Source organism: Nerophis lumbriciformis, linkage group LG01, assembly GCF_033978685.3.
Source record: "Nerophis lumbriciformis linkage group LG01, RoL_Nlum_v2.1, whole genome shotgun sequence".
Taxonomy (NCBI): domain Eukaryota; kingdom Metazoa; phylum Chordata; class Actinopteri; order Syngnathiformes; family Syngnathidae; genus Nerophis; species Nerophis lumbriciformis.
In genome coordinates, this window is record NC_084548.2 from 39,954,130 (window position 1) to 39,969,081 (window position 14,952).

Here is a 14,952-nt window from a genome sequence, read left to right on the forward strand (position 1 = left end):
CAAAAGTTGTTGGGTCGAAAAGAACAGAAAACCTACTGATTGCAGAGTCATTTAGAATGTGTGTCTGTTTCCTCACTTTGGAAGGAGACTGAGTCAGTGAGAACGACAGATTAAAAACAATGCAATAATGGTCACTTATTTGAAAGTCTTCAATACTTAATTGGTTACTTTTTACTCCAAAAGAAAAGACCAAATCTAAAGTATGACTTTTTGTGTGAGTAGGACCCGACACATGCTGTAAAAAGTGGAATGAGTCCATAAGAGATACCAGCTCGGCTACCAAGGGACAAAAGGAGTTATCAACATGGAGATTGAATAATTAATACATTCTCCAGTTTAACAATAGATGACATAAAATCCGTAAATTTGTCTAAAAATAAACGAGCAGGACCAGGCGGTCGGTAGATTAAAACACAGTAAAAAGAGTTTTCGTTTCCAACCTTGCACGTCTAAAGCTCCAATGAGCTGTACGGATTTGTGTCCATCAGTCTGGAGCCGCCGAGGCGTCCCAAACACGTGACAGTCCGGAGGACACAGCTCCTTAAGAAAAAAGAACTTGTTCACCACTGCCAAGTTTCCGTGAGGCACATCCAATCCAACTTGCGGGACACGATTAGATAATTCAGGAGATGTGTTTTGTTAGCTATCGACCTAGCATTTTGCAGGCACAAGTGTAGAGTTGTTTCCTCCCAAGCTAGTGGAGAGTTGTGGCACAGCGGCCGGAGGCATCCGTGGTCCACACCGCGATGTCGGGGAAGACATCCATGCAGCGGTAGATGACGGAGGCAGATGGCCGGACGCACAGGGGTCACGGGCTGGATCCACCGCAACCCATGTGTGTCCGGGTATCCGGGTTGAAGAGAGGACAGGAACAGTCCCAGAATGAGACCTCCAGTACGCCTTGATTTTCGCCAGAAGACCTATGTGTCTCCCCGGCTTTTTGGCGCGCTTCCTACGCAGGACCGGTGAGCGTAGCAGGTAGGCAGGTACTGAGGCTAGGTGGGAAGGCATTTTAGACGCCTGATGCCCAAAGTGTTGATTCTGATACATCTCATACGGTTGATTTAGATTGACGAGTGCCTGACGGTCATACACTATTAAGCCATTGATATTTTGGTACAAAATACAAAGCAAGGCAACAATAAACAATAGTTTGAGCAGAGCAGGTAGACTGCGGCCGATACACACTGGCGCCATCTTGCCTGTAGTGAAGTCAAATGCAATAATGGAACTACATGTCATAACATAAAACTTTAGCTTTTGAGCTTTTATGATTTTTTCAAATGAAGGACTTGTCCAGGGTCTACCCCACCTTCCGACCGGGTGAAGCTGGGATAGGCTCCAGCACCCCCTCTACCCTGAGAGGGAGAAGCGGTGGATGGATGGTTTACAAAAATACAAACTGCTGACAGCTATTTCTCCAAAAAATACAATTCTCGAAAAAGATATAGATATAGCAAACATATACATCAATGATACCCTATTTCCTATTTGCGACTGTATATGAGCTTTGATTTTTGTGTGACGAAACTGATTAGTGTAATGTATAACAATATAGCTCATCAATAATACATTTATTTAGTTTAGATTATGCTGAGGGCAAATAAAAAAAAAAAAAGCTCCGCTTTGCAACTATTATTTTATGAAAGTGCAACAATGCAGACAAAGTGCAACAGCAACAGTTTAACAGTGTGAACAATTATATTCTACGTGCCGCATTAATAGTTTGGGTTTGTAACGCTGTTCTTGTTCTGATTTCATTGTATCCGTTTGTTAGTCCGTTTGAGTATTTCACCGGAAGGCTAAGTGTTCCCGAACAGAAGACTAGCTTTAATTGCTGTTAGCCACGGGCTGGGCTGCACTTTATTTGTTTACTATGTAGACGCTTGACGGGAAGCACACTTCCTGTCCGTCGTATTGATGGAATGTTTACCGGCTGTACTAAACAAAATTAGATACGAATACATGTACAGTTACACCTCGATTATAAATATTTATGAACCTTCATCCAATCTCTTTTCAAGAACTGGATTTAGTGCCTGCCCTTGACCAAATCATTTATATCAGCTCTTTCCCATCTGCACATTTTTATTATTATTATTTTTATTAGCCTTTATTTAATCAGGTAAAATCCCATTGAAATCAAAAATCTCTTTTCCAAGGGAGACTTGGCCAAGAGGGCAGCAGCAAGGTTACATTAAAAACAGTAAACAAATACATAAAACATCACATTTACAACATTAAAACTTGCTCACATGACACATGTGCATACAGACAAGGTAGACTGTAATCCTTTCACAGAAGCTTTAAACTCATTCAACGTAACTAGGGTTTGAAGTTTAATGTTTGATTGTAGGTTATTCCAAGCCTTCGGTGCTGAAAACCTAAATGCTTTCTTGCCCAGTTCAGTTCTTACTTTGGGGACGACAAATTGCAGAACATTCATTGAACAAAGATTGTGACTTCCTTGTTTCTTTGTTAAAAGACAAGACAGATAAGATGGAGTGATACCCAGAATGGTTTTGTAGATGAAAACATACTAATGATTGAGGCGTCGAGCACATAAAGATGTCCAGTTAACCATTGAGTATAGCACACAATGGTGAGTAAGGGGAGCGCAGTTGGTGATGAATCTCAGTGCCCCGTGGTACACACTATCCAGTTTGTGGAGACAACCAGCAGTAGCATTCATGTACAACACATCTCCATAGTCAATAACAGGTAAAAAGGTTGTTTCCACCAATTTCTGTTTCACAATAAAAGAAAAGCAAGACTTGTTTCTATAATAAAATCCCAGTAAAAGTTTCAGTTTTTTTACAACATACTGAATGTGCTCCTTAAAACTCAAGTGGTCATCAATTAAAAATCCTAAATATTTAAAAGCAGATACTAACAGATACACATATATTTGGTGTTGTTGGTGAAACAAACCAAATATGTTTATACAGTAACGTTTGTTTAAATGGAGGCTCTGAACACAACACGGTTCAGGTGCTGGTTTGATTTCTTCAGAATTTTCCCGAGATAATATTTAAAAAAAAAGTGTGTTACAGTCGCCATCATAAAACCTTTATCAACCGTGCAGTCAATTATAAAAGTAACAATTAAAATACACTAAGCATTATACAATATACATTTTTAAAATTATATATATATATATAATAAAATATATAAAAAATTATTGAATTAGTACTTATTTTATGTAAATCATCAATATATATATTGATTGTAATGTGTGGTTATTTTGCAGATACCCTTTACACAGCTCATGTTCTCTAATTCCATAGTTTACATTCAAACAATAAACATTTTTGCAGTAGGTATGTTCACCGATGATGGTGCTTTAAGTTTTGCAGTTTTCTGCAACTTTAAAGAAGTTTTTTCCAGAAATGTTTAACTGTGCTCTGGATTGCATAACCTATAACTTCAGAGGGTCTACTGTAGATGTGTATTTGCAGTAAACAGAAACAAATGTTGCATATGTTTTAATCCAAATATACTTGTTTTCCATATTAGTACTATAGACTGGACTCTCACACTATTAACAAGGTCCACTCGATGTCCATTGCACCAGTTCCCCGGGGTGTCCCACATCTGCAGTCGCCTTCAAGTTTTCTCATTGTAGCCAATTGGGTTAAGTTTGTCCTTGCCCTGATGTGGGATCTGAGCCGAGGATGTCGTTGTGGCTTGTGCAGCCCTTTGAGACACTCGTGATTTAGGGCTATATAAATAAACTTTGATTGGTCGATATTAATATTAAAAATCAGAGAATGTTGACTTGTCAGGTGTGTATATTAGTCCACCGTAACAGTACAGTGACCTGACTCAGCAGGGCAAATTCCTCTCAAAATGTGTGAAAACAAACTTCTGTCAATGAGATAAAGGCTAAAAAGCCTCCAACACGGTCGCTATGGCAGCAACACACACTTCCAGAAGGCATAGATGTCCTCGGATTTTAGGAGCAGGACTGAATAGCCTCAGTGATGCTAACATTGCAGGGAGCCATTATCCAAGTGAAGACACATTTAATTGATTCAGAATTGGTTGTCCAATCTCAGTAACCATCTGGGCACTTTTTATGGATTTGTGCTTGGCAAGAATTTTTCACCTCAGGGTGCTAAAGAAGGAAGGCACATTTCAAAAACATGTACCATTCCGGTGCGCCTCGTCGTCTTTTCTGTTGTATTTTTGTTTTCTTCAGTGACTGAAGGTGCTTCTGTTGCGGCTTAGTGCATTTAGCCTGTAACCGAGAACATTATCATGTGTACGTGCCGCTGCTAATGTATATTTGAGAGTGAAGGAGTGCAAACCTCCTTTGTTTATCTCCCCACTGCGCCCGAGTGACAGAGCTGAGGAGTGAGAGGCAGGGAGAAAAAAGGCGAGAATAATGATGCGAGAAAAACACAGCAGTGGATCCCCGGTCCACCCACACTGCTCCGCGCAGCAGAGCAGCTGTGCACTTTTGTTAAGTCTTAGTTCAGAGCCACATGCAAATGCATAAATCTTTCATCTTAGACCGTGCTCTTGCTTTGGAGTTGAGAAAGAGCATTTTGTTCCCTTGAAAATATTGGGCACATTTTTTTTAATACCTTCTTTATCTGCATGCGCAGAAATGCCACTTAATTATTTGCTGTAAAGCGGAGGCGCGCCAAGGTCCTGATGGCGCGTGTCACATTTCTGACTGACTGTGTTTGAGCATTTGTGCGTGCTCAATTGTTCTGCTGGGGCGCTCAGTACCAATGTAGCTTCTGTCACAGATTTTGCCCATATTAGTCAACAGCTTACTTGCTGCTTTAACAAGTCTATTTTGGTGGGGGCAGAAGAGACATGGAGGTGACTGACACGCATTGGATTTCTTCTTATGACGCTTTGTTTTCTAATGGAATGGAATGTCCTGCATGCATTCACAGACAACACATTGTGTTATAAGATAGGAAACCACAATCGATGAATGAAATAGTTACCACTCACCTCACAGTTGAACTTTTTCTCAAAGCGGTGAAGAAAGTAATGACAAAGGACAATATAATGAAATCAAACGATGACAATATATTATTAGCATATTTTTCGCACTATAAGGCGCACTAAAATCTCAAAACTCCACAGCGTGCCTAATGTACGCATTAATTCTGGTTGTGCTTACCGACCTCGAAGCAATTCTATTTGGTACACAGTGTAATGATCAGTGTGACCAGTAGATGGCAGCCACACAAAAGAGATAAGTGTGGACTGCAGGCTGATGCTAGCAAGTAAGCCCAAACTTTGATGTTCCATTGAGAATATAGAACATTACACACGGCGCTCAAAAATCTGTCAAAATGTTTTAGTATGACTTTGGTCAACTCCGAAGTGCACTGCTTGATGGATTGTAGGTGCATTATGGCTACCGTAGTTATATGTTCTGAGCTTCAACATACGGGTTTTACGATGGTGTGTGTACAAGGACACCAAAATTGCACCTTTTAAGAGACATATTATCTGCCGTTTTGTTTCGCGATATTATGCAAAACCAACTTTTCCCACCTATTGGTACCTGCTGATGTGTATTTGGGATCTGCATAAGTCCCAAAAGTTTTAGCAAAAAGCTTATTTTTCTCCATTTTCTTGTTGTGGGGCATTCATCGTCCACTGTTGCCAATTCTAATACAAAGTAGTGTATAAATCTGACTTACATCTGTCAGTAGAATCGCTATGGAAGCGCTAAAAACTACCGGTACAACAAAGATGACGAGAAGAAGACGCTGTTGAAATGGAACCACGTAAATAAGACCACCTACAAAATGGCACATCCTGAAGAGACGGTCAGAAAGCAACTTGAAGATAGTCTGTAAAACATAATCCATCCAAAATTTTGACTAAAAACCTCCATTACATGTTATGTAGAACAAAAGGAAGTGTTTTAAATGTAGATAAAACACATCATAACATGCCTCCTTTAATGCACCTTATAATCTGGTGCATTTTCTGTATGAATACCTCAATAGACCCGCTCATCGGCGGTGTGCCCTATGGTCCAATAAAATACGGTAATATAAATAAAACCTCAATTTACAGACTTAATTGGTTATGGATAGGAATAGAAAACCGATTCTTGTTCAGAACTGGTTCCCATTGTATCAATGATTAGGAATCGCATGCCATTTTGTCAAACGGTTCTCTTATCGATCCTTCCGGGTGGAATGACGTTGCGTAGTGATGTCAGATCTCAAAATGGCTGAGCACGGGCGTGGTGAAATGTGTCCTCTGCATTTGACCCATCCCCTTGTTCACTCCCTGGGAGGTGAGGGGAGGAGTGAGCAGCAGCGGTGGCCGCGCCCGGGAATCATTTTTGGTGATTCAACCCCCAATTCCAACCCTTGATGCTGAGTTTCAAGCAGGGAGGTAATGGGTCCCATTTTTATAGTCTTTGGTATGACTCGGCCGGGGTTTGAACTCACAACCTACCGATCTCAGGGCGAACACTCTAACCACTAGGCCTACTCGGTTAGCCATAATAAGTTAATATCACATGTTACCAAATGTTATATTCTTGTGTAATTTGCACATGAATATTACAATAATTTCTTATATATTTTTTTACAAACCCTGTTTCCATATGAGTTGGGAAATCGTGTTAGATCTAAATCTAAATGGAATACAATGATTTGCAAATCATTTTCAACCCGTATTCAGTTGAATATGCTACAAAGACAACATATTTGATGTTCAAACTGATAAACATTTTTTTTTTTGCAAATAATCATTAACTTTAGAATTTGATGCCAGCAACACGTGACAAAGAAGTTGAGAAAGGTGGCAATAAATACTGATAAAGTTGAGGAATGCTCATCCAACACTTATTTGGAACATCCCACAGGTGAACAGGCAAATTGGGAACAGGTGGGTGCCATGATTGGGGATAAAAGTAGATTCCATGAAATGCTCAGTCATTCACAAACAAGGATGGGGCGAGGGTCACCACTTTGTCAACAAATGCCTGAGCAAATTGTTGAACAGTTTAAGAAAAACCTTTCTCAACCAGCTATTGCAAGGAATTTAGGGATTTCACCATCTACGGTCCGTAATATCATCAAAAGGTTCAGAGAATCTGGAGAAATCACTGCACGTAAGCAGCTAAGCCCGTGACCTTCGATCCCTCAGGCTGTACTGCATCAACAAGCGCCATCAGTGTGTAAAGGATATCACCACATGGGCTCAGGAACACTTCAGAAACCCACTGTCAGTAACTACAGTTGGTCGCTACATCTGTAAGTGCAAGTTAAAACTCTTCTATGCAAGGCGAAAACCATTTATCAACAACACCCAGAAACGCCGTCGGCTTCGCTGGGCCTGAGCTCATCTAAGATGGACTGATACAAAGTGGAAAAGTGTTCTGTGGTCTGACGAGTTCACATTTCAAATTGTTTTTGGAAACTGTGGACGCCGTGTCCTCCGGACCAAAAAGGAAAAGAACCATCCGGATTGATATAGGCGCAAAGTTGAAAAGCCAGCATCTGTGATGGTATGGGGGTGTATGAGTGCCCAAGACATGGGTAACTTACACATCTGTGAAGGCACCATTAATGCTGAAAGGTACATACAGGTTTTGGAGCAAACATATGTTGCTATCCAAGCAACGTTACCATGGACGCCCCTGCTTATTTCAGGAAGACAATGCCAAGCCATGTGTTACATCAACGTGGCTTCATAGAAAAAGAGTGTGGGTACTAGACTGGCCTGCCTGTAGTCTAGACTTGCCTCCCATTGAAAATGTGTGGCGCATTATGAAGCCTAAAATACCACAACGGAGACCCCCGGACTGTTGAACAAATTAAGCTGTACATCAAGCAAGAATGGGAAAAATGTGTCTCCTCAGTTCCCAAACGTTTACTGAGTGTTGTTAAAAGGAAAGGCCATGTAGCACAGTGGTGAACATGCCCTTTCCCAACTACTTTGGCACGTGTTGCAGCCATGAAATTCTAAGTTAATTATAATTTGCAAAAAAAAAAAAAAGTTTATGAGTTTGAACATCAAATATCTTGTCTTTGTAGTGCATTCAATTGAATATGGGTTGAAAATGATTTGCAAATCATTGTATTCCGTTTATATTTACATCTAACACAATTTCCCAACTCTTATGGATACGGGGTTTGTACAAAAAAGTGAGTTTTTCTTCTGTTATGTATGTGCCTCTTGAGACCTCACTGTAGGCTTTGTAAGGTCATGTTACCTCTAAACTAAAGACAATTGATGGTAATCCACCCTTGTTTCTCTTTTTTTTCCCCAAATAAGAATCGATAAGAGAACCGATAAGAGAACCGTTAAGGAACCGAAGCGTTAAGCAGAATCGAAAAAACGTTATCTATTCCTCATAATTGGTTCTTGAACAGGGTTTGTAAATACAAAAGTTCACATGTTGAAGCAAAGTTATCCATAAGAAACAATGTAAATATGAATAATGGGTTGCAGCCATAACAAGTCCATATTTTAGTAAAAGTTTGTACACTTTGAACATAATATAAAATGCTATACTCTTATACACTTTGAACATAATATAAAATGCTATACACTACTGTATACCAAACAAACATATCAAGGGGGTGATGGATCACCTTTCTATTTCATAATAAAATAAAAAAACAACAAGCCAAAGTTGAACTGTATTAATTTGCAGCCACCCTGCCTACACGCACACATACACTTTCACTAGCCCTGGGGTGTACTCACAGTTTGTGGTGCACTTACAGTTTTTTAACACCCAGTTTGCTACAATGTTGGGAATGAAAAAACACATCTACTTAACCTGGTTGGTTAATCTTATTATTGTGCAGCTAAAGAAAAGGGTAGAGGGGGAGGAGGGAAGTGGCTGTGGATACTTCATGAATGCTTCAAACCATACATTGCTTGACTCATTTTAAGTGAGCAAAAATGGAAAAATGCTGTACAAAGGCTGAAAAAAAAAAGCACAAAAACAAATAGCGATTTAACAAAGTTTAGCTGCTAATATTAGCTATCATTGAATGTATCGTAACAACAACATGACTGCAAATTTTTAGTTGCTATTCTGGGACTGTTTTTAGAATATGTGTGCACGTGCTACGAGCATGTATGTGTGGACGACACAGTGGTGAGTGACAGCTGGAAGACCAGACAAATTCATTTTTATTTAATAGAATTATTACCGTATTTTTTGGAGTATAAGTCGCACCGGAGTATAAGTCGCACCTGCCGAAAATGCATAATAAAGAAGGAAAAAAACATATATAAGTCACACTAGAGCCCGGCCAAACTATGAAAAAAACTGCGACTTATAGTCCGAAAATACGGGAATTGTGAAAATTATTAAAAATGTTTACAAATATTTTCTTTTAATCCACTAATGGTAACAAAAGGTAACCGGTGGTGTACTTGTTATATATTTTTGGTTTAACATTTTTTAACTTTGAGCAGTTTGCAAACAGCCCCTTTAATTTTTCACCTTTATGTACTGTTATTTCCAGGCTATAGAGCGCACCTAAATAAAAGCTACACCCACCTATTTTATGGACAGATTTTGTTTTGTACATATATTGGCTTCACAAGTCGATAAGCAGCAGGTATACGCATTGGAACATTAAATATTTACACAGATTCTTGTGTTCATTCCCAGTTTTAACAAAAGACAGAAAGTAGCCTACTGGAGAGGTCATTGTACTCCTCCTCCTGTGCACCAAAACCGCTGAAGTCATCCTTACGTCCTTGCGGGGGCCGTTAGTTGTGGTGGAGTTCCGTTCCATGCAGCAGCTGTTTTTTTTTTCCATGGCCGCGCCGGTCATCTTCGGCTTTGGGGCTGCGCTGTGAGCGTTTTGTTGCGTCGTCCCCAGGATGAGGGTGTGTTTGGTCTAATATGAACAAATTCATTGGCAATTTCACTGGTCTGATGTGACGAGACTAAATTTATTGGCAGCATATGAAGCTTGTGAACATGGAAAATAATTTAGAATGTTACAGTATAAAGCGCAGAGGCCAAAGTGTGGGTAAAAAGTAGCGGCTTATAGTTTGGAAATTACGACAATATATTTTCCAGGATGTTTTGTTTGTATTGTCTCTTGTTGTATAGAATGTTAATTTCTTTGAAAGGGATCAAATCATTATTCTCATCACTGTATGTTAAATCTCAGTGGCCTAAAAAATGTTTGTCAGTTTGAACATCAAATATGTTGTCTTTGTAGCATATTCAACTGAATATGGGTTGAAAATGGTTTGCAAATCATTGTATTCCATTTAGATTTAGATCTAACACAATTTCCCAACTCATATGGAAACAGGGTTTGTAAAAAAATATATAAGAAATTATTGTAATATTCATGTGCAAATTACACAAGAATGTAACATTTGGTAACATGTGATATTAACTTATTATGGCTAACTGAGTAGGCCTAGTGGTTAGAGTGTCCGCCCTGAGATCGGTAGGTCATGAGTGAAAACCCTGGCCGAGTCATACCAAAGACTATAACAATGGGACCCATTACCTCCCTGCTTGGCTCTCAGTATCAAGGGTTGGAATTGGGGGTTAAATAACCAAAAAGTATTCCCGGGCGCGGCCACCGCTGCTGCTCACTGCTCCTCTCACCTCCCAGGGGGTGATAAAGAGTGATGGGTCAAATGCAGAGAATAATTTGGCCACACCTAAGTGTGTGACAATCATTGGTACTTTAACTTTAAAATATTAATACCATATGTGAAAGTCATTTTTTATAACAGCTGGTTTTGCAGGTCTGCCTACGTGCAAATGGAAAATAAATGTTATGAAGTGACATGCATTACACTCAGCAATGCTTTAAAAACATTAAAAAAGGGACGGCGTGGCGAAGTTGGGAGAGCGGCCGTGCCAGCAATCTGAGGGTTACTGGTTCAATCCCCACCTTCTACCATCCTAGTCACGTCCGTTGTGTCCTTGAGCAAGACACTTCACCCTTGCTCCTGATGGGACTGGTCAGTGCTGTGCATGGCAGCTCCCGCCATCAGTGTGTGAATGTGTGAATGTGTGTGTGTGAATGGGTGAATATGGAAAATAGTGTCAAAGCGCTTTGAGTTCCTTAAAAAGGTAGGAAAGCGCTATACAAGTACGACCCATTTACCATTTACCATCAGGTGTATTACCCAGCAATTTATGGACACTACCAGTGTTCTTTCACCAGAAACAGACTTTTCTTGTCCTGTTGTGTTTTACAAGAGTCTTTCTGGCAGAAACTTTTGTAGAATGTTCAGTGACAAATGTCCTTGGAAAGGAAACTGGAGGGAGATGAAATTCCCCTCTGGCTTAAAACGAAGGAAAGGGTGCGGTGGCCTCAGAGCCACAAGCTCTGTTCTAGATAAAAAGACAACATGCTCCCAAAAGTGTTTGGGACATATGCTTTTGGTCATTTCGCTTTACTTTTTTTATTTTTTTTTATAGCCAGAGCTATTAAAGTCCTTAATTCCCTTGCCAGGTGTCATCAGACTCCCTGTGTCCTATTTCTAAAATACTATCTCCATTTGTGCTTATGGCCCACTGAACACTGCCAAGGTGACTGAACCTGCAGACACGCTGCTCTTTTTTATTATCTCTCCTCACTCTGGGATGCTAAAAATGACCTCGTCAACAATTTAGACCGTATGCATCAAATGAAGTGCAACCTTTTCCATCCATTCCACATTCACTTCTGCAGAGAGAATGTCCTTTGCAGGTATATAAAGGCTGCCGCTCAAACAAGAATGAAATGAGAAACAACAAAAAAAGCAAATATGATTTGTCCTGATGCTAATTAGTGCAATCTTCAGGACTCTGCTTGAGAACAGGCTGTTAACGCACGGCGAGCAGATGGAGGCCAGATGACGCCTTGGCTGACCTCTTTAGCCTGCTTCCATCTCCTATTGTGGCGCGCTGTGTGAATGCCATGCATCACCTTTAACCCCAAGTGTGCGCTCATCTCTTTAACAGCGATCAGTGTTCACTATTAGAGCAGCTGAGAGCCAACCGGTGTAATGTAACCATGTATTGAAGGTACAATTCTATTTTCCCCGCGGCTCCCGTGGAGGTCTGATGATGAATAGGAAGCAGGTGAGGAGCTGCAATGGCGGTCAGTAGGGAGCTGGCGTTCTCGCTTCTGATTACGGTCACACATCATGTAGGTCACAGTGGGGTTGGGAGGCTTTAACCAGAACAAACTCCGACATTCTATGTCCATGTCGGGCACCACACAGCAAGAAGCGCCGGGTTAAAAGTTCATATTTTTCTCTCTTTTTAGAAGCGATGTAGCACCTTGTCACACCAATGGCCGCCTCTTCTCTCTCTGTACAGGCAGTGCTGCCACCCCGGTGGTCTTCAATAAGAACGGTGATGCTCCAGGACGCTATGACCTGTTCCAGTTCCAGATGACCAACTCCTCCATGCCCGAGTATAAGGGGGTAGGACAGTGGGTGGAGACCCTCCAGCTCAGGGTACGACTTTTTACTGATAATGCAAATGTGAAACCCATCTATGTTGTTGCAGAGATTAATATTCATGCTTTTTTTTCTCAAAGAAAAGACTGCTTTTGTGAAATGAGAGGGTGTTCTCTGCATCTAAAATAGAGAGGGAGTGATGCTGTTGCAAACAGATTTTACTTTCAATGTAATCTTTGTAGTCTTTTGGGGCCAGAATTGCCTGATTGCTCTTACAAAAACAAAAAGGACATTACTCTTCACCTAGTAGCAGATAAGAGGTCTTCAGATAATTGTCCCTCTCTCTCACATGCACACACACACACACACACACACACACACACACACACTGAAACACACACACGGCCGTGTTTTCCTCTCGTCATAAAATTATCCTAAAAGAACTCATTATGGTGCAAACCTATGCAAAGGCCGAATTATTTTGTTTTAATTGGTTTTTGCTCGCTTGTATCCCTCCCCTCTACTTAGTTTTGTGTAAAGCTGTAAATGTCATATAAATTCTGCTAAAACACACACACACTCACACACACACACACACACACACACACACACACACACACACACACACACACACACACACACACACACACACACACACACACACACACGCAAACACCCACTAACACAACCAATCACATAACCTCTTTATCAGTATACAGGGATGGTCTGATGTCCGACACCAATACCAACATTCTTCTATTCTCACCTTTTTTGTTATATTATTGTAAAATTAAATAAAGTGGAACTCTGTTCAAAAGTTTAAATCTGAATCTTAAAATGAATTATAAATGAAATTATAATTAAAGTGAGAGACTATACCTCAATGACATTGCAGGAGTTGCATTGTTTATCATGAGTGCAACCTAACATACAAAAATGTGTTCGTTAATTTTTCAAAATAAAACCAAAACAAAAGAAAACAACTAAATTACTCGCTTTTTAAATATTTGTTAGCAGACCCAAAACACAAACACGCATATGTATATATATCAGTGACGTGCGGTGAGGTTCATGGCTGGTGAGGCACCGACTTCATCACAGTCAGATTTACAAACATATGAACCCTAAAGAGTATCTTATTCACCATTTGATTGGCAGCAGTTAACGGGTTATGTTTAAAAGCTCTTACCAGCATTCTTCCCTGCTTGGCACTCAGCATCAAGGGTTGGAATTGGGGGTTAAATCACCAAAAATGATTCCCGTGCGCGGCGCCGCTGCTGCCCACTGCTCCCCTCACCTCCCAGGGGGTGAACAAGGGGATGGGTCAAATGCAGAGGACAAATTTCACCACACCTAGTGTGTGTGACAATCATTGGTACTTTAACTTAACTTTAACTTTACACATACAAACTGTAGCACACAAAAAAAGCACATTTAATAAAAAAAAAAAAAACTTTATTATAGTCTTACCTTTACTTATAAATGAAGTGCATGTGTCGCTCCTTCTGAACAAAAGCATCGATAACTTGTTTATAGAAGTCTTCCTTATCTTTCTTCAAAATTTTAAAAGTATCTCTAACTCGATGGAGATCTTCCTTTAATTATTACTTCCTGCTTCGATTGAAAGTCCAGTTTAGAAAACTGTTTTATTTTAGATGTGTAATCCTCCATGTTAATAGTCCAGGCAAGAGGAAAAAATAAACGATCGCTAACTGTTGTTGCTTGTTGTCACTTATTCTGCAGCCGAGTAGTCGCAAAAATGATCACTGGGATCACTAGCGCCCTCTACCGCCATGAAGCGGGATCACTGCGAGCCTCAGCCAGTGCGTCTTCGCAGCCGTTTTATGATTGCTCAGCACAAGAAATACGTTACACACATACAGTTGTTGACAAAATACACTGTACATTATATACCTCAGCTAACTAAACTATGGAAATGTATAATATAATTCATATAGCAATATGGTCTCACTGCACAGCAGGCCAGCAGTTAGCCGAGTCATTGCGCAATCCATGTTGAGGCTCAATTGGCTGCTGATCACCGCAAGTCTCTTCTCAGTATTTGAACGGCAAATGTGAAAATTCAGCGATTTTGAATAAAATAATCTAAAACTGGTGAAGTTAAATGGAAAATAACTTTATAGTATAACCACTGAATACATATAACAATTTATTTTCTTTTTTTCTTTTTACATTTTCTTTCTTTCCATGATGGCACGTGAGGCCCCGCCTCACCTGCCTCCCCTGACTGCACGTCACTGATATATATATATATATATATATATATATATATATATATATATATATATATATATATATATATATATATATATATATATATATTTTTTTTTTTTTTTTTTTTCTGTTTTCCAATTTGGTGTACTAATAGCCAATTGAAAAAACATGTACATTTGTGTTTACCAATCCATTTGATAGACCATGTTTACATGGAAGTAGTTTTACGCAAACTTGCAGGTTGAAAACATCAAAGAAGACTGGAGGACCGAGGCGGTCTGAAATAAATTGAAGTTGTGGGATGTCTTCCTTTTTACCTAGCCAAACATTGTA

The 14,952-nt window shown here is 39.9% G+C and overlaps 1 protein-coding gene across 2 annotated transcripts in view; it reads left to right on the forward strand.

Moving 5' to 3' along the window:
• The window catches only part of LOC133619882 (metabotropic glutamate receptor 7-like), a 279,178-nt gene that overhangs the window by 204,143 nt on the left and 60,083 nt on the right, over positions 1–14,952 (forward strand). For both annotated transcript variants that reach the window (XM_061981152.2, XM_061981153.1), the window contains exon 7: positions 12,302–12,441. In XM_061981152.2, coding sequence (XP_061837136.1) covers positions 12,302–12,441 — 140 coding nt within the window. The remainder of the gene's footprint in view (positions 1–12,301; positions 12,442–14,952) is intronic.